Source organism: Cyprinodon variegatus, unplaced genomic scaffold, assembly GCF_000732505.1.
Source record: "Cyprinodon variegatus isolate N-32 unplaced genomic scaffold, C_variegatus-1.0 Scaffold792, whole genome shotgun sequence".
Classification (NCBI taxonomy): Eukaryota; Metazoa; Chordata; class Actinopteri; order Cyprinodontiformes; family Cyprinodontidae; genus Cyprinodon; species Cyprinodon variegatus.
In genome coordinates this window covers 202,657-226,762 of record NW_015151245.1, presented here as the reverse complement: position 1 = coordinate 226,762, position 24,106 = coordinate 202,657, and the positions used below count along the sequence as shown (strand labels likewise).

The window sequence follows — 24,106 nt, the reverse complement described above, 5'->3', positions numbered from 1 at the left end:
AGGAAGGAAGGAAGGAAGGAAGGAAGGAAGGAAGGAAGGAAGGAAGGAAGGAAGGAAGGAAGGACGGAAGGAAGGAAGGAAGGAAAAAGTTTACAGCATTATGGCTTTTAAAGAATGTACTGATCATAATGTATTTACCTAGGTAACCAGTCCTCCAGGGCCTTGCGTGTGTCCTCTGGGTTCTTGGTTGGTTTCTTGAGCCAGCCCAGCCTGTTGGAGATGCGATGAACATGTGTGTCCACTCCTAAAAAACAATGAAGATAACCACTAAGTCTCCTTCACATGCTCATAAAAGGCTCCTGCAGCTGAGGGCCATCTTTTTCCTGGATTGTCTGAAATAAAGTTATTCATACATTCTTTCTTTTTGAGACGAGCTACTTTAGGCAATGTGGAAAGTTTTGCTGTTCAACACTATTCCGGCAACACCTAGACTTTTCCCAGCTTTTATTTATTTTGTAGCAAATAGCTGCACACATTTATGTATAAACGTTAATTAAGCAATAACAGTAACAAAAAACAAACAAAAAAAAAAGCTTCATGGAGCCAAGGTACTGCTGCTTAGACACACACACAACAATGTTGGCAGAAAGCAGAAAAATCTGCTGAAAATATAAGACAGAAGAGTCTAAAACATTTCTTGGTTTTGTACATCTGAGAAGAAGCTGGTAAGGACCAGAACAGCTGCAGAATTTTCTCAGAATTAATTTTATTTATGTGCAACTTCTCTGAAGACCTATTTTCTTATCAACAGGACCAGTTTTCCCAAGACACAACAAACTATTCTGTAAACAAAGCTGCAGCCTGCAGGTGTACAGCTGTGTTGGGACGCATAACAATGCCTCCTTGATCTAATGTTGGTATTATATCATTTCATTTTCTAATTCTATTAAAGGTAACAAAGGATAGTAGAAACAATCTTTTTTTAATATACATTACAGTAATCACATGTATTGATTACATTACATTAGATAATAATGTAATGTACAGCAAAATAAAAGGCAACAGTTGGTAATAACGACTGTAATAATATTCAAGCCTGTGTTAATATTTTTTAGCTTTATACTGTAAACTATATTTAATGTTTATAGTTTAACACTGCCAGCAAATTTGGATACTTTTGGCTGTATGAATAGTGGGTTAGTATGATTGTTCGAGTTACTAAGAAAAAGTACATAACGTTCCAATGCTTTTTCACTTTGTTCACAGCAGTGGAGCTAGAGGTAGGCCAGGAATGACCCTGGCCACACCTAGGCAATCATTGGCTACCAGGTGCTTTGTTGCTCCCATGAGGAGATAGTTTATTGCCTTTGAATCAAACAGTTCCTCTTTGAAACAGAGGGTGGCAGTATATTAACCATAAACTAGAGACTGACACGGGAGTGGATTTTCACTCCTGTCCTGTCTCACTCCCACAGAAAAAAATTGTGTCCCGTCCCGATCCCGGGCCAGAGTAGAAATCTAAATCCTGTCCCGTCCCACTCCTGGTGAAATTACTCCCACTCCCATTCCGCATGACTCCCGCTCCTGCACCACTCCCATTCTTGTTGTTTTTGAGCGCGGGTGAAAAACTCAGAGCGCAAGTTACTATTGGTTTGCTCCCGCTCCCGTCTGCTCCCGTTAATGTTTAATCCTCTACCGTCCCAATCCCGTGATCGTTACTAATACTGACTCCCATCCCACGGGAATCCCACGGGAATCTGGTCACCCAGACAAAACTGTCACGGCTCTGTCACTATTTCTTTAGTATAACACCAAGAACTTTGAATTTGTGTACTATTTTGACATTTGACTTTATCTGTATTTTCAGTTCCTTGTCCCTTTCACAGTTCCCACATAACATTAAAAATAATGTTTATGTGGGTTTTTTGCTCTCTATCAAACCTCTTCTTCTCTTTTGGTTTGTTCACTTCTTCCGTGAAAACTTTATAAGCTTTTTAAGCATATGCCCAACACAGAAAATGTCCGCTAAATATTAGAAATTTCATAACTTAAGACATTTCACATATCTTATTTCCACACATTGAGAAGCATTTTGGAGCCAAAAAAAGACCCAAGTAAGCAATGTGAATGGTAAATGGCCTGTACTTATATAGCGCTTTTTCCAAGTCAGGAGGCTTGACCAAAGCGCTTTACGCAACATTCAATCCTTCACGCATTCATACACTGATGGTGGCAAACTACACTGTAGCCACAGCTGCCCTGGGGCTCACTGATAGAAGCGGGGCTGCTGTACACCGACACCACCTGTCCCTCTGACCACCACCAGGAGGCAACGCAGGCAAAGTGTCCTACCCAAGGACACAATGACACTGAAAGGAGCTTGAACCATGGACCCTTCTATCGCAGGGCAAGATCCTACTGTAAACACACATTCCCCAGGTTCACATCCTGCTGCCTTAATAACATTCTAACCTACTGAAATTCAACCCAGATCATGTAATGTTCCAACTTTTTTTGTTTTTGTTGTTGCAATAAATAATAATTATTTTTAATATCTATAAATATTCCAGCAGCTATTCCTTACTTTGCTTCCAGTAAGGCTAAAACTGACCTTTCAAATATTTTTTAGATTAATATTAATGTCTACGGGCATCGGACAACAAAAGGCTCCTTGAAGAAGAATTTATACAGCTTCTGCAAAGTGCGAATCGTGTATATTATCAAGTGACGAAGAAGTTTGTTTACATAGATAATTTTCTAAATAGTATTTAATTATTATTATTTTATTATTAATCTATGTAGGATATAGATTTTATATCGGTATAACTTGCCCCAGTCACATTAAAGCATCACAGCGATCTATACAGTCAATAGTTTGTCACATCAGTGTTGCCGTAGCGCAAAGATGTCTGCCTCCATAAATGTCTCCTTTATAATTATAAATAGCAATCTTAAAGGCAAAGCAAACATAGAAACTGAAACGTTCCTTTCATAGATGCTAATAAATAACATACCTGTATAATATATTATATATATATGCTAGTAAATCCCTGTAATTATTACACAGTGAAGCTTTAAGTCTGGCATTAAAGTTGGAAAACTGACCTTCATTTGTTTTATCCAGCTGGATTTGTACACAACTGTGAACGCCTCAAATATAAATACACACCTATTCCAGACACTTGGTTCCAGGCAATGTCCATGGCCAGGTGAGCCATCTTAGGTCCGACCCCCGGCAGACGAACCAGCCCTTCCACGCTGTTTGGGATATCTCCCCCAAACTCAGTCATCAGCATGGCTGACGTCTGCTTCAGAAATTTCACCTTATTCTATAAAGAAGGAGGTTCTGTTTACTTCATAACTTTTATTGCAAAGGGGAGAAATGAAACAGGCTGGAAAATGATGGGGTGTTACCCTCCAGAAGCCCACAGGATAGATGAGTTCTCCCAGTTTTTTATCATCAGTGGCGACGATGTTCTCTGCAGTGCAGCCATGTGCTCGGAGCCTCTGCATAGCTGCTCCCGTTACCTGGTCCTTTGTCTGGCTGGACAGCATGAGCGACACCAACACCTGGAAGCGTCTCACCTGTGAAGGAGTATTTAACTGCACTGATACTGAGTTTCATACAATTGAAACAAAAAACAACACAGGCCACGCTTACCTGTGGAGGGGCTTCTGCGTCATAGCATTTCTCTGCTCCCATGTTATCCACAGGAGCATCGCGACCGCTCCTCATCTCCCGGATGAAACCCAACTGTTTCATCCAATCCAGAGGCTCCCAGTGCTCCACCTTTACCTGGGAAATACCATCATCTCTGTCATATTCCACCTTAACCTGCCTTCTCCTGCGACTGTGTGGAGGCTGTGACGAAGCTTCTGTCTGCTGTTCACCTAATTGGAGAAAACACAATAATATGTTAAAAAAAGATGTGTAAATATCTTTATAAGGGAGTTAGTGCTATAAACATAAGAACAAGCAGGTAGCTTTAATCTGTAAAGTGTTTTTGGCTCTTCAATACATCTGTTTAAAAGACATTTCAATAAAGCCCAGATAATGATTTATAGAATCCTATTCACTTGATCCAAGTATAATCATATATTTGGATTATACTTGGATCAAGTCATTTTGACTTGATCCAAGTATAATCCGTTTAACGTAAACATATTAGGCAAACTTGGCAATAGCAGAATAATTGGTGATCAATCAACACTTTCATTTTTTATATCATGCCAGCTGTTTGTAAGGAATGATGGCCACAAAAATAAGGAACCTTGAAAAGCAGGTGATCTCCTCCTGACTAGCAGACTTGCCTTGTGACATAAAGGGACATAAATAACAAGTACACAGGAAGGGCTGTTATTTAAGCCCAGCTATTTATGAATTTAAAGTATCCCGGTTACAATTTTGAATTCAATAGGGCCTGATATATTTAAAATAACAATGGATTTCTCTTTATTTTCTTCTATCAATTTTTCTGCTCTTGCTCATAAAGACCAGCGATGGTGGGGATTAGGTTATAAAACAATATCCAAAGCTTTGAACATATGCCAGAGCTCTGCTCGATACGTTATCCTAAAATAAAAATTGTGTGTAAAACATTAAATAGCTCAATATAAATTGATAAGTGGGGCAAGCAGAGCATTATTCATGGAAGCCGCTGGGAGATCTGTGGTCGATCTGGAGGAGCACCACAGATCCACAGCTCCGGTGGAAAAATAACACCGCACATCAACCTAAACACATCAATCCCATCAGTAAGCATGGTGGTGGCAGTATAATGATGCTTTTCTACAGAAGGCAGACAATTAACTGGTCAGATCTGTGGAAATTAATCAAGGGTAATCTTAGTGCGTAATATTTTTTTTTTAAACCAAGCTGGTTCCCTATCAATGTTTTTGTAAAAAGCTGCTTTGTTTACATGTCCAGTCATTAGTAGCCTACATCTCTGCATGGCATCCACAGTCCCAGTGATGCCAGAGACAATTAAATCAAAACAAATAGAAATTATTTACGCATGCGCAAATTACTATATGCAAATTAAAGTTTCCTCAGCTTTAATAAAAAATCTTTGTATTTGGTGAACCCAGCGTGAACATACCGGTGGATGACTCGAGTTTGGACACTGTCGCCTCCTCCGCCTCCACCTTCACCTTCACTGCAGAACTGGTGTCCACATCTCTCTGTGTGCTGGTGAGTTTGGAACTTAAAGAGGCCGCAGCTACTCTTCCAGTACTGCTACTCCGGGTGAGGACAGAGCTGCGTTGCATAAAATACGGAGAACTCATTTTATAGTTCTGGACTACATAACAGGCACCACAGCGGACATTACATATAGCGTGCAATGAAGTTAGTTTTAGGATCGTAGTCTGTTTCACGCTGTCTCTGTTATCTAAAAACCAGGAACTTATGATCGGTTTTTCATGCTTTAATTAAAGCAAAACTTACTGGATTACAATATAACATAGCTTTAGTAATCCACAAGTTCATTTAAATGTATTTTAATAAAGACAGCCTTTATATACGGAAGAGGATTAGGGCCACTGGGAAAAAAAAGAGCTAACTGATTTTTTAAATTTTATTTCAGTTTAATATGAACTCTTGAGTTTAATCTCAGAATTCTGACTTTTCTCATAATTCTGACTTTAATCTCAGAATTTTGGATCTTAATGTAGATGGGCACCATGAAGGAAGAGATGTGGGAACACTCAGCTTCACTGACAAAGATGTGAGTTGTTTGAGAGGAACAGGAACACATTGGTAGAAAATGATGGAATAAGGCAACTTTTTACGTGTGTGAGGGGTCCCCTCATTAATGGAGGAGCAGAAGGTCATTAAAACAAGAGAGCTAGTCTCTAAAACAGACACGGCTATGGCTTGATGCTAACATGTTTGTTATCTGTCAGAATTCTGAGAAAAAAGTCAGAATTCTGAGAAAATAAGTCAGGATTCTAAGATTAAAGTCAGAATTCTGAGAAAAAAAGTCAGAATTCTGAGAAAAAGGTCGACTTTTTTCCTATGTTAAACTGAAATAAAATGTAAAAATCAGTTAACTTTTTTTTTTCAGTGGCCCTAATCCTCTTCCGTAATTCTAAAATGTGGTAATACCTGTGGTAATTCCAGATCTTGTTATGGCTATTTTTCCACACACAAAACGAAATCGGAAGCGAGTAAATACACTAACAGCTTGCCATAAAATATTAAACGAGCACATCAATAAGAAGCGAACTTTAGAAGCGTCAGTTTATTTCGTTAGCTGTTAGGCTAATACCAGCAATAGCATAACGTAAAAATACTAATAAAAACAACCAAAAAACGTTTCATAGGTGAATGATTTGACTGTAGCTTGGAGTGCTAGAACCGTTGCTTGCCGTTCGGAAAACATGTTTTACTGCCAAATAAAATAAGACAACTAGCGAAAAAGGACTTTAGCGTCTCGAAGAACTCCATTTCCCATGAAGGTGCGCGGCAAGCCCGCGTCACAGGAACACGTCGTCAGAGGGTTCGTGTGGCATCCGGTTCGGTAGAGGAGGACTGAACGCAGCTTTCGGTCACTAATAAACAGTTAAATGCACAGCAGCAGCTGCAGCAGCAGCAGCAGCACACGGCCTGGTTTGCTCTAAAAGGACGAAGCTTTGAATAAATGAAGGAGAAAGCGACAGCACTTCGGTAAGGTGAGAGTGGAGAAAAAAAGGGTGAGCGAGAGGGGAAGCTATCTGATTCAGGTCCATAAATCTTCAATCTTAGCCTGTATGAGGCGATACAAAGCGTAGCTGGGGCTTCAGCGTTATTGTGCGTTTTCTTTGGATGGCGCATTGTTTACTAGGTCCTTCCAGTCATGCTGTCCTGTGGCCAGAGGACACCTGGCACAGATGTTGTTGTTGTCGGAGTGAAACAGAACAGCCGTTGTCCCACTGCTCCCTCCCTCTGCTCTGTCAGGTCCCACATGACAGTAAAGTCCTAAAACCAGCCCCCTGGTTTACACATTTACAGGCCGCTCAGCTTCACGGCTGCACAACAATAAATCATGTGTTTTGCAGAAGCCTCACTAAAGAATGTTCCCATCTGCTGATGAATGTATGTAGCTGCACATGGTGAAACAGATCCTGGTTGTTGCAATGCTCTCACTAATCTTACTGTATGAGTAGGGCTGAGTATTGGCAGGGCTGTTGTGATACGATACTTGGGCCATGATACCATATTATCATGATCAGGGCTGAAACAATTAATCGTGATTAATCGATTATTGAAATAATAATTTTATTTAGTAATCGATTAATCTTTAAATGGAATATAGACACTTTAATGTATTCATTTAGCTGACCCACTCAAAGCAGCAATTAGACCAAAATTGTAAAAAAAAATTTTTAAAATTTAGCAATTAAGTTGAGCTTTTTTTTGTCTATTAATATGCTCTATCCAGAACTCCTCAAGTCGAAAAGTTTGTTTTGTAAAAAGTCTACTGCTATCCGATTATTGATTGAAAAAATAATCGACAGAATAATCGATTTGCTAAATAAGCATTATTTCCATAGCCTCGTGAGACCGTCCTGATCTCGTGAGCTTTCAAGATTTCACTCGCTAATCAGTCTGGAGACTCTCCGTTGAAGAAAATTTGGAGCTGTTCACCAAACGTACGTCCAATCAGCGTTGGCTTTGAGGCGCGTTGAGGTGTGACGCAACGAGAAGCGCGACAGTTCAGTCTAAAGAACATGGCGGCTTCAGCCGGTGAACCTAGCGTTAGCGTGGCTATCGAGCAAGTTTTATGGGAATTACAGAGTAGTTCTTCACTGAAAGAAGAGCAAAACACTGCTCTGGAGGCTTTTCTCAGAGGAAACGATGTTTTTGCTCTTCTCCCGACTGGTTTCGGCAAGAGGGCTTGTGGTTGTGTTTTCGTCGTCGCTCTGTTAGTACGTCATATGCTTCGTTGATCTGATTGGTTTATTTGGCCCGTCTATCACCAACATAGGCCAATCAGCTAACCAGTATTTTCGCCCCTTCCCAAAATTACTTCAACGGAAGGTTTCCAGATGGATATGCGGAGCAAATCCATCTGGCGGAGTCAGGTTATTATTTCCAACCCTAATCACAATATTGTAATATCACTATATATTGTGATGTTTTACGCAGCTATCAAAATTACATATGTAGATAAAAAAAGTGCTCTATATTTTCATCAGATGATATTGGTCGTTTAGTTATTTTGGTGTCCATGTTGTTTGGGGTTTTCGTCAGTCCATGGCTGTGTTCGAATTTATGGGCTGTGTCTTCGTGGTCTACCTGGACTGGATCCTTCAAAGTCCTTGAAAAGAAGGAGACTGGAAGAGTCTTGGCTGTGAATTCACACAGGTCCAGCCTTCGGTGGATATTACAGCCATTAGCCATTGCTAATCTCTGTCGCTTAGCAACCGTGATAGTTGACACACAAAGCAGTAAAAGAATAAAAACCGAACTTTTCAAAACTGTTTATTATTACTGTCCCATTTCCACAGTAACAGATAAAAACCTTTAGATAAACCAAACATTACCGCCACATATCTGCCTCATTAACCATTAAAACAACTATTTTCATTCATTTCAGGTGGAACTACTAACTACTAACTTAACTATTCATATTTGTATTATATTAAATTGAACAGCCAATATTCACCACTGTACGGAACCAAGTACCATTTCCTCTGATCATGGAGCAGCCGGCTTGCTTGGTCTTGCAATGAATCCTGGGAAAATCAAGGATAGAGAGGATACACCGGACCCGTCGTTCAAATTGGGCAAAATGAAGGACGCATTTTAAGGCCGCATAACTGGGAGTCTTGGAATCCGACCAGACTTTGGCTCGCTATGACATAATCGGCCTTCGAATCTGGCCTTCGGAAGACGCAGCCCATGAATTAGAACAGAGCCCATGTCTGTTACTGTGACTGCCTCAACTGCAGACATAGTGCTGTGCTGCACCTCAAGGGCTCCACAGCGCTATTTGCCAGGGTGGTGGTGACAGATCAATATCACATCGGGAGCCAAAAATCACAATATATCGGCAAAATTATTTTTTTTTCCCCACACAGCCCTACCACCGAGCCCCTTGAGCTCTTTCAAATTCCCTCACTTTTACACCCCCAGACTTCAGGGTGTTATTTTTGTAAGACAAACTTAACACAATTAATACATCACTGGACAAAAAGAGAAAATTCATATACCCTTAAATAAATGCCAGAAGAAGTCTGCTATTTAATAACATGAGTTAATCTGTAAGTAATGTCAGTGTGAACCCAGTTGTTCTGTGGAGGCTTCAGAGGTTTTTTTTTTAGAGAACAATGCGAAAAACAGGAGCTAGAAGACTAAAGCAAGACATCCCAACGAGGTTAAAGTTAAATATCTTGCCTTTTTTCATTGATTTAAATCCTTGATTTATTTGCTCAGCCCTTTTGTAGTGTATAAAGTGTTTATAAGGGTTATACAGTGCAATTATTTAGGCATATTAGCATCCACTCTTAATAAAACGCAATGCAAAAAGCTACTAAAGCTAAATCTGTTATAGAACCAAGTCGGTGTGCAAAACTTAGAAAAGGCGGTGAAATAATGTCTTGTGTTCTGTTGCAGGCATCAACAGCAGATAAGCTTCTTTTAGGATGAATAAACAACAGAGCAAAGAGACACTAAAAGAAAAGGTCAAGGGGATCTTTGGGCTGGGGACACCTCGCCAGCAAACGAAACAAAATGATTCCAAGCTGCCTGAATTCATTATTACAGCTGACATCATAAAGGTGAGTGAAATTGTATTGCTTTACATTTTTCTGCTCTGATGCTGATTCCAGCTGCCATTTATTCTTAATTTAAGCCTTTGTTGCTTCAAAAACAATCACTCTGCTTTAATAGAAAGTCCACCAACCAAACTTAATATTCTGAAGCTGTTTTGGAAAATGAGACCTGTTTTCTGTGTAATTAAGAAAGATTGCTTAATGGTTTCAGCAAAATTGATAGAAAAAAGTAGTATTTATTTATTTTTTACTAAGTACCTTTTCTTGACTACTAAACAAATTATTTGATTTCTCTAATGGCTCAAAGCTTTAAAAATGGATAGCATGAATCAGCTTATTTTTGATTATTAGAAGGTATTATCACACAAAAAATAGGTTTTTGGTCTGAGGCCCATTTCACAAAGCATGTTAACTAAAAACATGAGTTTTTTATACCTAAAATCAGTTAATGTAATCCCAACCAATTGAAGTGACTGACTAACCAGCTTATTTTTCAAAAACTCTGGTCCAAAGACTATAACTTCTGTTTTTTCTGCATTCAGCAGCAGAAAGTTACAAGTCAAAAGTATTTTTGGAGGTTACTGAAAAGTGGTCAGAGAGGACAGGGTTGTGAGGAAATACTGCTATTTCTTCACATTCAATGCCAAATGTCAGCACAAGGTCCATAGTATGATGAGAATGTGTCAGACTACCGGTACTCACATTTTGAGCAAAGACAAATGAGTCTAAGATGGCATTAAAGGCGGCATTTAAGATATAATCTTCAATGTCAGCATGGATGTTAACATCCTCCACTATGGTGACCCTGTCAGTATTTAACACTAAATCAGATAGGAACTCTGAAAAAAAATCAGAGTAAGGACCTGGTGGACAATACAAAGTTAAAAAAAGAAGAGGTTCTTTCTTAAGGTTTATTCATAACCTGCTTCTGTTAATCAAAGTGTGTGTAATTTGTTTTGACTCTGAAGAGGGAAAACACGCTGCCCAGGCAGAAGGGGGCTGAATACAGAGCAGTAAGGGCTGTATGATGAACTATTCTCTCTTTGCAAAGATATGAAAATAAAGTGCTGACTGAGTGAAATCCATCGATCTCAATTTATTTAATGAATTTCAGATCTTCATATTCATATTCATATTGTTAATGGTCATAATTTGTCATGGTGACTCATTGAATTGCGGCTCCACTGATGATGGCTTTTCATGGCAGGAGCGCAACTCCGAGTGAAACTACTCAGTTGATTAAAGTAACTCAGAGCATCTGGTGTGAAACTGAAAACTTTCTATCCTTAGACTGGATCCATTTAGAGTTTGAGACTGAGTTTGCTGAACCTGCTTTGTGAACCAGCCCTCTGAAGTAGAACTGGGCCTAACACCTTTTTGTTTTCTTCATGTTTTGCAGGAACTCCACCCTGATTGTGGCCTCAGCAACCGCATCCGGGTGATGAACCAGATATGTGAGCTGGCAAAAATAAAAAAATTTGAAGAGGTAATTGTCTCTGTTTTTTATAAATTTTATTAAGCTATTTTTATGGCAAAGTGAACATCTTCCATAATCATTAAACCTGTAACTCCATGCGAATCAGAATGCAGTGGAGGCTGTTTGGAAAGCTGTGGAGGACATGCTGTCACCCGAGCAGCCACCAGAGGCCAGGCATGCTGTCCTTCACCTACTCAAGTCCATCATCCAAGGACAGGTAGACCTTCATTTGATTTACCTTGTTCAGTGAGAGGGAAAGACATTAGGGGTATTTAAGGTCAAATCAATTGTTTAAGTGTTTTGATGTTTAATGGGGTTTTTTAGGATCTTGGAGCGCAATAGGATTTTTTTTGTTTTGTTTCCATGTCTCAAATCCAAACAAACTCCTAATACAAACAGAATTACAACCCCAGCACATAGTGCCTGAAGAATAATGGCATCACCCATCCAGGAAATAAGTTGTGATTTTTTTCATACTTGAATTTAAGTTAATTTGTTAAATTTGACATTATCTTCACTCAGTTACAGTTTATTTTTGTTGTGTATTTTGTCTTTCTGAAGGGAGAATGGCTTGGTCCTCTTAGGGCCTACTTTTTTAAGGTGGTCAGAGACTACCAACCTTGCAATGAGGACCTCTCAGAGAGATTGGAAGTGTTCAAGGCTTTAACGGAAAATGGAAAGGACATCACATACCTGGAGGAAGACATTGGTAAAAAGATACACAATTAAACTTCCTTTTAGGCTTCACTGTCATGTTTTTATGTTGTACAATAGAAAAGATGATGGCTTGGTAAAAGAGAATCTACAGGAGGAAGCCTGGAGTTGATGAAATAAAACAATAGCTTTATTACAGCTAATAAGCTTAACTAAACCATCTCAGTTAAAGTTTAAAATTCCTATTAGACAGGTTCCTTAAATTTGGTATATCATCATCAGAATTATGTGGATCAATGAGATCCACATAAAAGTGGATCCACATTTTAGTGTTCATTTCTAAAATAGAAATGTTACCTCTGCTAGTGAAGTATACTTGTTGTATTCCACTTTATTCTGGACTGGGTTGCAAGGTCAGCAGTCTCATCATAGACCCCTAGACTTCCCCAGACACCTCCACCACCTCCTCTTGTGGAAGCCCACGGTGTTCCAGGGCCAGCCGAGAGACTTACTCCCTCCAGCGTGTCTTTGGCTGTAGAAGGAGTAAATGTTTATCCAGGTTGCTCTTCTCTCAGCTATAATTCGCCTCAGGGTTTTGTAGGTCTGGTTTGGAGGTAACCAGCAGAACATGTCATCCGCAAATAGAAACAAAATCCTCTGGTACCCAGAAATAACCCCCCTGGCGGCTTCTAGAAATACTGTTCATGAAAGTTATGAATAGGATCAGTTGCAGCCGTGCCAGGGTCCAACATGCACTGAGAACTGATGCAACTTACTATCAGCAATGCGGACCAAACTCCTCTTGCACAGATACTTGATGGCCCATACTAAAGGGCCTATGACTGCATACTTCAGGAGTACCACCCAAGGGGGACCACAATAGACATGTTTGAATTCTTCCAGGTGTACACCTTGTCCATTGTTCCAAGGCTGTGATGAGAAGCCACATTGTTCATCTTGAAGCCAAAGTTTGACAATCAGCTGGACTCTACTCCCTAGCATCCTGGGATAGACCTTCCTTGGGAGAGTGGAAAATGAAATCCCTCCTGGTGAAGGGGTACTACAACCCCCGTCTGCCAGTTCAGGGGCACTGTCTCCAACCGCCAAGCAATGCTGAAGACCTCTTTGACTTTAGCCCGAGTGATGAGCAAGTCTGACTCTGAGCACCTAGTTTATGCTTCCACCAGGAAAGGCATGAAAGCCCAGTTTAGACAGTCGTCACAGTATTCTGTCCACTGTCTGACAGTGTCCTAAGCCCTGGTTGGTAGCTTCCTCTCTCCCACTGTATTCAGTCTAAGCAAAGCTCTTCATCCCATTTTTCGGAGGAGATGAATGATTTCCCTGAAACATTTTGAGGCCAAATGAGTTTTGCATCAGCAAGTGCTTGGCCTTAGTTTACGTTCTAGCTGCCTAAGTAGCCTCACAGCCCTACCAGGCTAGATATAACTCCGTTACCTTGACAGCATACGTTACTGCTGGGTCCAGGAATTGGTACCATGGCAGGCACCACATATCTAACGGGCAAATTGACAACGAAGGTGGAAAACAGATTCTGCCCCCTATCTCCATGGGAATCTAAGAAGTTAATGATTACATTCCTGACTGAGAGCTCCACCAGGCATTGATGGAAGTTCTTTACAATGGTTTACAGATTTGGCAGACTAAGCCAAACCTGTTATGTGTATCAACTCACCATCATTCGGTGATTGGTGGACAGAGCCCTTTACCAAAAGCACAGTGATGTAATCCTCTCATCCACCGGGATAAACCCCAATATGAGACGGCTAAGCTGGAGGGATGACGAGAGAACCCACTGCAGCTCTTTGCTTCTGCCTGTGGGCCACTCTAGAGTAGATCTAAGTCCAGCCTCTCTGAAGGAGCTGGGTTCCAGGGCCCAGGCTGAGTGGAGGCAAGCCTGACTACAATTCGGCTGGTACTGCTCCACCTTCGACTCAAGCTCATGCTCCTTTCTCCCATCAGGGTGACATTCCACATCTTTAGAGCCAGTTTGGGTGTCCGAGGATTAGGTCGTTGAGGCCTCCATCTCTGGCTGCTGCCCAATCCTCTTTGCTTTGGTCCCTTATGGTTGTGAGTGGTGGGTCCACTGGGGGATGGCGTTGTGGCACTGGTTTGGGCTTGGCTGGGTAGGGTATGTTGAGGAATAACCCAAGCCCCAGATGCATACCAATGAACAATAACTGCAGGTTTGGCTCCAGGGTGAGGTCCCAGCCACAATATTGTGCCAGTTCATAATTAAAATAGTTCATGTTCATAGTTCACTTTTTCAAAAATGATCTAAGTTCACAAACCTGTAAATGAACTAGTTAATTTTGTAGATTAAGCCACAATCCTACACAATAGAACCTCATATTTCACCCTTTCCAAACTGCACAGAACTTAAGAAACACACAGGTATTTTCAGGTTCTGCTGAAAAGATCTTTATCGAAAATGATTTCTTACGTTCCTCATTCAGAAGTAGATACAGTATTTCCCAAAATAGCTCAGATGATTTAATTTGATATGTCCCTTTAAATTTGAAGTGGACATGGCCGACGTATGGACTCTTCCTTTGTTACTTCATGAAACTCTGCCAAACGCTCTGCAAAACTGGCATCAGAAATAGCAGAAGATGAGTCTGAATTGCGCAGACTAGTACTAGCGGTAGACACGTTCTTCTTTCACGCTGTTTGCTGTAATAGGTGCCGTAAAACCTGACGATATCCAATGAAAAGTGCCGTTATCAACCGAACGTGAGCTGTGTTTGTCATTATTCTTAGTGTGAAAGTCGGTCTTGTTTACGTTTATTATTTCAAAACTTTTCACGGTTCACTAAAAATATGAACATATTCGGTGAATGCTGTTCATTGAACGCGTTCATGCACAACCCTGCCCTAGCGAATGTAAAAGACAGGTTGCCAACTTCTCTGTTTTTGTGTTATGATGGCTTTTGAACTCCCCTTTGTCTGACCAGTCACCCAGAGCCTGTTTGCCTAGAGAGACCCTACCAGGGGCATTTAAGCCATAACAAAATAGTACCTGAGATCATCTGAGCATTACAACCCCTTCACTGTGTTAACATGGTTTTTCGAGGAAGAGACTGAGACTGTATCAGATCATTTTTAATAGTTAATAGTTGATTGTATTACATCTTCTCATTATAGTGGTCCTAATAATTAACTGCATTACTGCTCCTTTTTCCAATCTCTTAACAATCATTGATCTCTTTTTCAGCCCGGTTTGTCCTCCTGTGGATGGACATTGGTCTTACCACAGATTTCCTCCATGTCCTTGTGAATCTAGTAAAGTACAACAGCTGCTACCTGGATCAGAACGTCTCCCTCATGGTCCAGTAAGTCTAAGGAACAACCCAATCAGTGTTGGTTGGGCTTCAGTTTGAATTTTTATTTTGTGAGATCTTTTTGTTTCAATCTGTTTATAAGTTTTCATTGCTATCCAGTTGGTGTTTTAAATTCAAACAACCATGTTAACCTTTTGTGCTCTCTGCAGGAAAATCTGTTTTCTGTGCAACCGAACAACATCATCCACAGATATAGAGGTTGGTTTCTGTCATTATTCCAGACTTATGATGATTTCCACCCACACACCTTCGTTTCTGTCTGGTTCATAGCTGGCCTTCCCAATTTGAAACATGAAGTTAGCTGAGTGATAAAACTGTGGTAAACTGTTTAAAATTTGCCTTTGTGGGGCTACTTTAATGTTACTTTTCATTTTCAAAACTTTGTTTTTTTATTATCATGTGCACTTGTTTAGTTCAACAATATTTACCCTACATCTGTGTTAGTGTTTCCATCTTAGGGTTTAAATGTGGCAACTGCATTTGAAATTTTATATATATTTTTTTTAATGGTAAAGGTTTTCATTATAACCCGATGTTTGGTTATAAAAGTATCTCACTTAGGTACACGCCTTCACAGCCAGTAATCCTGTGTGCTTGATCCAGCTTAATGCATTACTTAGTCGGAGCCTTAAAGCAAGCAGCATGAACTTTGTGAATCCAGGCCCCTTGGCCCCTCTTCTTTATCAGTGTTAATGTCCTTCTTAATATTAGTCCAAAAATAGAATTCTGCAGGATCTCAGTGTGTATGCCAGACCCTGTCTCTTTTTTACACAGTAATAGGGGGGGAAAAAAAACAATTTTAAAGCTTTTTGGTGTACGATCACATGACTCTGAGTCTGCTGGTCAAAATAGAAGGTCCTGGGTGGGCTGGGTTGTCCTGGATCTTTGGGGTCCAGACTGAGAGACTTTCCTCCTGGATCTTTGGGGTCCAGACTGAGAGACTTTCCATGTTGTAGTTTCTGCAGTTTGATCATTCAGCTGGGGCTGATAGTGTTCAGTCCTGATTTGAATCAACAAACAGCTTCCTGATGTATGCTTTTCAGTGTGGCCTAGAGTGCTGTGAAGGGCAGTGGCATCTTCTATGGACCCGTTCCCCCTGTAGATATACTAGTCTAGGTAATGCAGTATTTTTTTTTTTTTTTAAGTAAAGAAAGGAAATTGATTTTCCTTTGGCAATTTGTTTTTATAGAGAAGCTTAACTAAAAAAATTAAATGTATAAAAAAACTAATAAATCTATGACAATAAAATGGTAAAATTGAGAATGCTCACTGCTAGTTATACCAGTATAATGCAAGGTTGTGGGCATTCATTTACATTTTGGCAAGATATAGTTTTAAATTTCATCCATCAGCAACACAGGTTCTAATAACAGGTGCAGACTTGTTGAACTGCAGAATGGTATAAACTTCTCGGTGTAGCAACAATTATGCATTTATCTCCACCATATGCTAATCTCTAGCCGTCCCAGTCTGGACAAGTTGCCAGCCTATCACATACCCGAGGACGATTTAGAGAGACCCATTAAAGGGGTGATAGAATGATTCTATAGGGTATTTGGTGCTGGTCCTTAAGGTCTCTGAATAGGGTGTGTAAAATATGTTAGGCTGAAAATGGCATATTTGCTGTTGTATAAGCCCTGACACAAGCCTGGTTAAAAGCCCTAGAATGAGATGACAGGTTTTCTTCCTTTTATGGTATTCTCATGAATATTTGTGCACTGAGTGGTTGATTTACAATAAGTGAAGCTGCTTAGCAAAGGCTATTGATAGCAACAAGCACTCACTCACAGAAACATCAAATTGTTGATATGGTAGGGTGACTAGACGTCCTCTTTTTCCCGGACATGGCCTACTTTTCATACAAAAAAAAAAAAAGTCCGAATTTCAAAATCGTCCGTGATTTTGGTCAACTTCAGTGCAGCGCGTCGTTGAAACACACCAGGCATTTGAACTGAGCTGTCTGTTTTGATCTGTCCAAGATTTTGAAAGCTGTCTTAGGTAAATTGCGTAGAGCAAATGAACAGCTAAGCATCAAACTTTGCAGGGATCTTCTGATAGACTAAATCAATCCTTGCCTGTCGAGTCTTTGGATCCTTTGGAAGACTGAGAATTTTCTCCTTCCTCCGTGCAGCCTGAGGACTTCATTTACACCCGTGGTTCTGGCCCATTTTCAATAGAGAAACTGCTTTGTAATTCTTGTAGAAGTAAACCCAACTGTAGGCTAAACGGCTAAACTGGTGTCTTACATCAACCTCTATTCATGTTCTTGGGACAGTGAACCAGTGGCCTGGTCTGTATGAAAATTTCGAGGCGTGACAAAAGTACAGGCCAGAGCCAAATAAGGCAACATCCCAGAGTTTACATCAACTCGGAACTTCGTTTGGACTCGCCCATTTTATGCTGGAAGTTTAGAATTGTGAGATTTGCAGAGAAAGGAAGGGTCGATGGGGTTTGAACTTTTCTGTACATCCATTTCACCCACTGAACTATTGTTATTCATCTATGACAATGTAAACTCGTTTTGCATTCTATGAACCCTTTAATCCAGTGCTTCTTAGATGTTTTCTTTTGCATCCTCCTTTGAAGAATGAGAAAAAAAAAAAATCAGCTCCCCACCATCCAGAACAAAATGGGTCTAAAAGGAAATTTGTCTGTTGTAGCTGTTGGTTAAAGGTTACAAAGAATTCTGTGATCTATTTTTTTTAACCATGCCACAGGTTTATTCACTACAAACATTAACACTATAAAAGTTTTTTTATGAGCCTTAAGTCAAAACTAAGTCAAAACAACATTGATTACAGCTTCAGAGCAAACAGCAGATGGTGCCGTTTTCCCATTTAGCAGGAATTATTGTCTTTTTTTCTTTAGCTGCAATCCTGTTGGACCAGGGAATTGACACCTGAGGCTTTCTGGGACCTCTGCAATGGCCCTTAATAGTAGCTTAAAAAAATATAAAGATCCAACTGATGACAAATACCACATTTTTAATTTTTTTTTAAGAAGAGTATTTGATTTTATTTTCACAGCAGAATTACGTTAAAATAATTGTTTCTCTTTTCCTTTTCATTAACTTGGAAATTATGTTTTTGTTTTTTTTTATCTACCTATATCCCGTAGAAGTTAATACACAATTCATCTTTATGAATATTTTGATATTTTGTCTTGTTTTAAAATCTTAAAATGTAGCAGATATTTAACAAAAATAAACTGTTTTTTTAAAAGGGTATGTAAAATTTACAGCTCTAAGCGACTTTTACTGAACCAGGTTTGGAGCAAAATGGCTCTTCAGTTTTTAAAGGTTGCAGACCCCTCTACTAGACAAAAGAGATGGATTTTACAGGTTTGGCATCTTCAGTGCTAACCACTACTCCACAGTGCAGGCGAGAAGTATATCAGCTAATCTCTTAGAAGCAGCGTTTAGCAAAAAGTAAAACTAGGAGAGGAGGCACTTAATTTCAGAACTTTTTTTTTGTCTTTACTTCCTATGCTGTTAGTTGTTTCTTTGCCATTTCTAATTCTTGAAGTTTTTATCCTTTTTGGTACCTGAAGTATTTTAAGTGTGACAGAGTTTAGTCCACCATTAGATGTTTCATACTGTCCATCTTTTCTGTCAGTTATGTTGTGATTGGTCAAAATTGAAATAATAATTTTACATCCATATAACACGTAACACCTTTTGGGTTTAAAAGAAATGCAGTCTAAGCATAAAGCTTTTTTTATTTGGCATCTTTCTGTGCCGTTTTTCACGTTCATAATGCTGATCACAGCTTTGGTTGGGGTTTGTGTCCAGGTGGCGCTTCAGGTCTTGGATGCGGTGGTTTGTTACAACTGCCTGCCTTCAGAGTCCCTCACTGTCTTTATTATAACTCTTTGCCGTACGGTGAATGTGAAGGAGTTCTGTGAATCCTGCTGGAAGGTGAGAAGCGGATTAGTTGTTTATAAATGTGTACTTGTTTTCTTTTTCTTTTGTATTTTTTTAAGGATTTAAAACTTTTCCATCTGATTTTTTTTTCTTTTGTATTTCTTCTGGGTTGTGTTTCACCAGCTTATGAGAAAAGTTTTGGGGACTCATCTTGGCCACAGCGCCATTTACACCATGTGTCGGATCATGGAAGAGAGGTATTATTACTTGGCAGGTTTACAGTGTTTTTTTTTTGTTTTTGTTTTTTAACTAAAGCTTAACAATTAAAAAAGATCTTTATAGATATACTGTGGTTAATTGGCTCTTATTTTAGTTTACAAGTGATTTTAGAGTAACTTCTCCACCAGGATGTACATGGAAGATGCCCCGCTGCTGAGAGGAGCGGTGTTCTTTGTGGGAATGGCTCTGTGGGGCGCTCACAGACTCCCTGCTCTGAAAAACACACCGACACTTGTCCTGCCATCGTTCTACAAGGTACTAAATAGCTTAACATTATTAAAATCTTAGACTGAGCCACATTTACAGCTTTAGTCCTCTCGCTTTGTAGATCCAGCTTGAAATGGAATCAGACTCTAATTCTTCTAGACTTAGATTTGGACTCACCTTTATTTATCCAGTGGGATTACTCCTTCAGGGAAATTCTGGTTCCAGTAGCTTATATAGAGTGCAAAGAGTTCAAGTAAGATGCCATTAAAGATAAAAATACGACAGAAAATATAAAAAGAGTGTATATAGTACCAAAAAAGCATAAAAAAAGGATTGTCCTGTTTCCCTTAGATATAAAATATCTGCACAGTAGAGAGCTAAGGGAAGACTACATAGTAGTTGACTTGGGTTATGTCATCTTTTTTTTTTTAAAAGCATGTTTCCATATTGTATTTAGTTCTTTGAATTCAGGTCAAATGTCAGATAAAATCACCTAAAATACATTTTTTTTCATATTTTTATTAAAGGTATAAACAAAAAAAATATTACTACTATTTTGTATAATGAAAGCTGAGATTTAATTTTAGCCATACCACCCAGCCCAATAGGCTTATTTCAGGAAGTTGATATGCAGTGTGCTCCTATCACACCACAATAATTTGGACTAGCGTATTCCTGACGTACGAAAAATCTGGCAAAAAACGCTGGCATACTTCGGATAAGTTATGGATACTTTTTGTATAAGTTATGAGCCCGCTGAAACACGCTGGCACATGTATGTTGAGAAATTTTGTTTATGCTCAACACTTCCCGATGTGACGCATAAGTTGCAGGTAAATTATCGGAACGTTCACATACGTTAAGAGTAAGTTACTCATAAGTCTTGACGTCTAGCTTATTCAAAACCTGATTAACTTCTCCTCCAGACTGCATCCCCATCATAGGGTGAAGGTGAGTGTGATGGATCCTCCCTGCGTTCATGCTCACGGCTACAACCAACAAACTTCCTAGGAGACATGACACTGAATCAGCTGCGACTGCAAAACTTCTTTCTTTCTTTTTAATTATAATTTTTTTGGAGGGCGGTAAACAGCAGCTAGGTTAATACTGTGATCAAACACATCTTTTTATGCAGACCGGGTGAAGGGGAACAGTTTTAACTGATGCTTCATAACGGCTTGCTAACACTACTGTGCGTTATGCATAAGTTAGGCTGTAGTTGGACACCTGCTCTGGACTCGTTATGAATACATTATGTTTATGCCCAAAATTGAAAAAATACAAAGAACGTTCTTCGTATGCCAGTGTTTTAGGACATTATGAGACGTCAGGCTCGTCAAGGTGTGACAGTGAGTGAGTGAGTTAGATCACTTGTTGCTCATGTACTTGAGGTTTAAAAATTAGATAAACAGGTTCTGAAATAATTGTGATTGCCTGACTTCTGCTTTCAGGCCATGTCATGTGCCAATGAGGTGGTGTCGTATGAGATCGTCCTCTCTATCACCAGACTGATTAAGAAATACGGCAAAGAGCTGCAGGTGGTCACATGGGACATCCTGCTGGGCATCATTGAGCGACTGCTGCAGCAGATCCAGGTTCAGCCAAACATTAGGAACATGGGAGAAAGACAGAAATCAAAGAGTCTTGAGAAGCTAAGTTGCTTTTCTTTCTTGTGTTCTCAGACGATAGGCAGCCCAGAGCTGAAGACCATCGTGTATGAGCTGCTGACCACAGTAGAAGAGCTGTATGAGCAGAATGGTTACCATGGCTCCACGGAAAAGTTCTTCGTTCTGGTGGAGAAATGTGCCGACAAGAGACCTGTTTGTACCCTTCCCACTGTCCAGTCATTGTATTCGATCCTCTCCTGGAGTACAGCCTCTGTTCTTATTTGAATCTCGTGTGTAACAGGACGCGTCGGTGCTGACCCTTATCTCATACCGAGCACAGTCCATTCAGCCTGCGAAGGATGGCTGGATCCAGAGCCTCCACTGCCTCATGGAGAAATTCTTTAGGTACGTTGCTCTTAGGATCTGGTTCACGATTATCTTCCTCTCTTTGATTACTGGGATCCCAACTCTACTGTGTCCTCTGTGTCTGGAAGGAACGAGACTCGCAGCAGGATCAGGATCAAAGTGCTTCATATCCTCTCTTTCGTTCTCAGCACCAATCGGCAGCTCTATGAGGTTTGAACACTCATACGTCTGCTTTTTTGTAGTCAGTGATCAGATGAGAAAAAGATGCTTTTTGTCTGGACTGTGTTTTACATTTTAAAGCTAAATTAAAATTAGAAAACAGAATTTGTTTTAAAGGCTTGATTTTGGTTTTTAATTTTAGGTAAGGTTTGATCTTTTATTACCTGTTGCTAACACTAGCTACGTTTACATGGACACAAAAAATCGGATTGAAGGCCTGATCAGATCAAAAATGTTTCATGTAAACATGTCAGACTGAAGATTCTAATCCGATTCGGTCCGATCGGATCTAAATTTAATTCTGAAAGAGAGAGGTGGTTTTTGCCGATCGCCATTCCGATTGGCGTCCATGTAAACACCCATTCGGATCTTAAGAGTAAAATAATCTTCACTGCGCATGTGTGCGACGTCAGCGTGACGTTTTTCCGCCTGGTCAACAACAGGAAACCACCGGTCGCTCTCGCTCTTGTTGTGAACAACATGGCGGGGGGAGTCTAGGAACGCCGACTTATACACTCAAGTTCATTTAAAGCTGCAGGAAGCAGGAATTTATCCTCCTCCTCTTCCTCTTTTCTCTCTCCACAGCCCACTCGCTCTCCCACGCCGGTTCAATCGCTCATTCTCTACATTTTCTCTCGGACATTTCACTGCTAAGCGCTTTTTTCCTCCTCTCTCCGTTTTTCTTTCCGCGGAAATTTTGAAATTTTGCGCATGTAAACGTAGCTATTGATTAAAGATTCATAAAAAGCACCTGCTTGTTCTTCATTTCTTTTCTTTTTTCAGGATGAGCTGATTGAGAAGGTGGTGATTCCTCAGCTCAGTGGGATAGCTGAAGACAGGGATCCAGCTGTCAGAACACAGGCCACCCAGCTGCTGGTGGACCTTGCTGAGGGCTGTAACACACATCACTTTACCAGCCTCCTGGACATCATTGAGCGGGTGAATACAGACAGGACAGCAGATAAGTCATATGTCTTCATCCAGTTCAGTCAGGAATAAGTTTTTTTTTTTTTTTTTTTTTTACAGGTGGCAAACCGCCCTCTGGTTTGCTCCGGGTCCCTGGAGGTTTCTGAGAGAGACTCACCAGCTGACTCTCCTATGGAAGATGTCAGGACTGCTATACGGGGCCTGCTGGAGATCTTGCAGGTACTTGGCCAGCAATGTTTTCCTTGTTTATACAGAAATGTCTTTTTGGTATGAAACTGAATCCTTAGCAACTCTCATTCTGTTCTGCAACAGAGCAAACTCTACAGCTTGCCAGCTGGCCATGCGAGTCGGGTTTATGAGCTGCTAATCAGCCACCTGCAGCTTCACTATAAGAACAAATACTGCTCAGCTGTCGCTTCCAGCATCAGACTACAGGTAGGAATCAGTCCATTTTCTGTGCACCCATCATCTCTGCTCATTTTCATCCTACATTATTCCCAGCATGTTGATGTTTTACTCTTTAACCTCTTTGTTTAGGTGTTTGACTTCTTCCTGATGATGCGTGCTGACTCTCTGCACCGTGTGGGGGTGCCTAATAAGGATGGTGTGATGAGGTTCAGCCCTTACTGCTACTGTGATGCAGGGTAAAAACAGCAACATGCAAAAAAGATGCTAATCTTGCTTCATGTGGACTGATTGTTACTAAAATGTTTTTTCCCCCTTTTTTTCAGGGAACCGGAGAAGCGTATTTGTGATAAAAAGCCTGCAGGTTCCATATCGCCCCCTGCTGGCAGTCCTGCTCCAGGTGTTGCTCCTCCTGCTTCAACAACCTCCATTCGTTCAGCCTACCTTCCGTACGCGCCTGCCTTCACCATCCTCCTGCAGTGCCTCAAGATGGTATACACAGAAACACAACAAGTCAAAAAATTTGGTATTTTATTATTTTTGTTTAGGTTAACAGGGAATGAAAGATTTATGGTGGGAGAATATTGGAAATCGTAGGTTTTTCAGACACATGATCTAGATCAACCTTTCAGTGTGCCTTTTAATTCTTGAAAAGATTTGAATAAACTTTCATAAATTTTCATGTATGGCTAAGTTTAAAAAAACAAAACAGATTTATTTTAGAAACTTTCTTCCATTTTGTAAAAGACAACAAAGATACTAAATGACACAGATTGAAGACAACACACTCGCATGCTCCAGTTTTTACCTCCTCTCACCCAAAAAGGTTTGTAATGCGACTCGGTATGCTGAGTGAGCCTAACTACTACAGACTGATTTAGACTTTTTCCAGTGGAAACAAAACGGGCAGCAATGTTGTATTTCCCACTTTTCAGTTAGTCTGATTTAGCATCAGCCCTCAGAATGACTTCCCGATAATCTTGAATATCTTCTGGTAAACACATATTTAATGAATCAGCAGCTTCACCTTTTTGTGTCCTCTGTTAGA

General features: G+C 40.1%; 2 protein-coding genes across 4 annotated transcripts in view; one reads left to right on the top strand and one right to left on the bottom strand.

The window, feature by feature from the left end:
• The window catches only part of nthl1 (nth-like DNA glycosylase 1), an 11,995-nt gene extending 6,716 nt beyond the window's left edge, over positions 1-5,279 (bottom strand). Inside the window, exons 1-5 of the mRNA XM_015396358.1 lie at positions 5,040-5,279; positions 3,602-3,831; positions 3,355-3,525; positions 3,110-3,269; positions 139-244 (exon numbers count right to left, since the gene is read on the bottom strand). Of these exons, the coding sequence (XP_015251844.1) occupies positions 139-244; positions 3,110-3,269; positions 3,355-3,525; positions 3,602-3,831; positions 5,040-5,226 (854 nt within the window). The 5' untranslated portion in view covers positions 5,227-5,279. The remainder of the gene's footprint in view (positions 1-138; positions 245-3,109; positions 3,270-3,354; positions 3,526-3,601; positions 3,832-5,039) is intronic.
• A 1,143-nt stretch (positions 5,280-6,422) lies between these two features.
• The window catches only part of tsc2 (tuberous sclerosis 2), a 41,877-nt gene continuing 24,193 nt past the window's right edge, over positions 6,423-24,106 (top strand). For 2 of the 3 annotated variants that reach the window (XM_015396360.1, XM_015396362.1), the window contains exons 1-19: positions 6,437-6,607; positions 9,539-9,702; positions 11,096-11,182; positions 11,280-11,390; positions 11,735-11,882; positions 15,060-15,177; positions 15,336-15,384; positions 18,977-19,102; positions 19,232-19,305; positions 19,456-19,582; positions 20,986-21,129; positions 21,217-21,354; positions 21,443-21,546; positions 21,636-21,717; positions 22,510-22,665; positions 22,753-22,872; positions 22,966-23,088; positions 23,191-23,297; positions 23,385-23,550. In XM_015396360.1, the coding sequence (XP_015251846.1) occupies positions 9,568-9,702; positions 11,096-11,182; positions 11,280-11,390; positions 11,735-11,882; positions 15,060-15,177; positions 15,336-15,384; positions 18,977-19,102; positions 19,232-19,305; positions 19,456-19,582; positions 20,986-21,129; positions 21,217-21,354; positions 21,443-21,546; positions 21,636-21,717; positions 22,510-22,665; positions 22,753-22,872; positions 22,966-23,088; positions 23,191-23,297; positions 23,385-23,550 (2,115 nt within the window). In that variant the 5' untranslated portion in view covers positions 6,437-6,607; positions 9,539-9,567. Of the gene's footprint in view, positions 6,613-9,538; positions 9,703-11,095; positions 11,183-11,279; positions 11,391-11,734; positions 11,883-15,059; positions 15,178-15,335; positions 15,385-18,976; positions 19,103-19,231; positions 19,306-19,455; positions 19,583-20,985; positions 21,130-21,216; positions 21,355-21,442; positions 21,547-21,635; positions 21,718-22,509; positions 22,666-22,752; positions 22,873-22,965; positions 23,089-23,190; positions 23,298-23,384; positions 23,551-24,106 lie in introns of all 3 variants that reach the window. The other variant, XM_015396361.1, reaches the window with a different exon arrangement.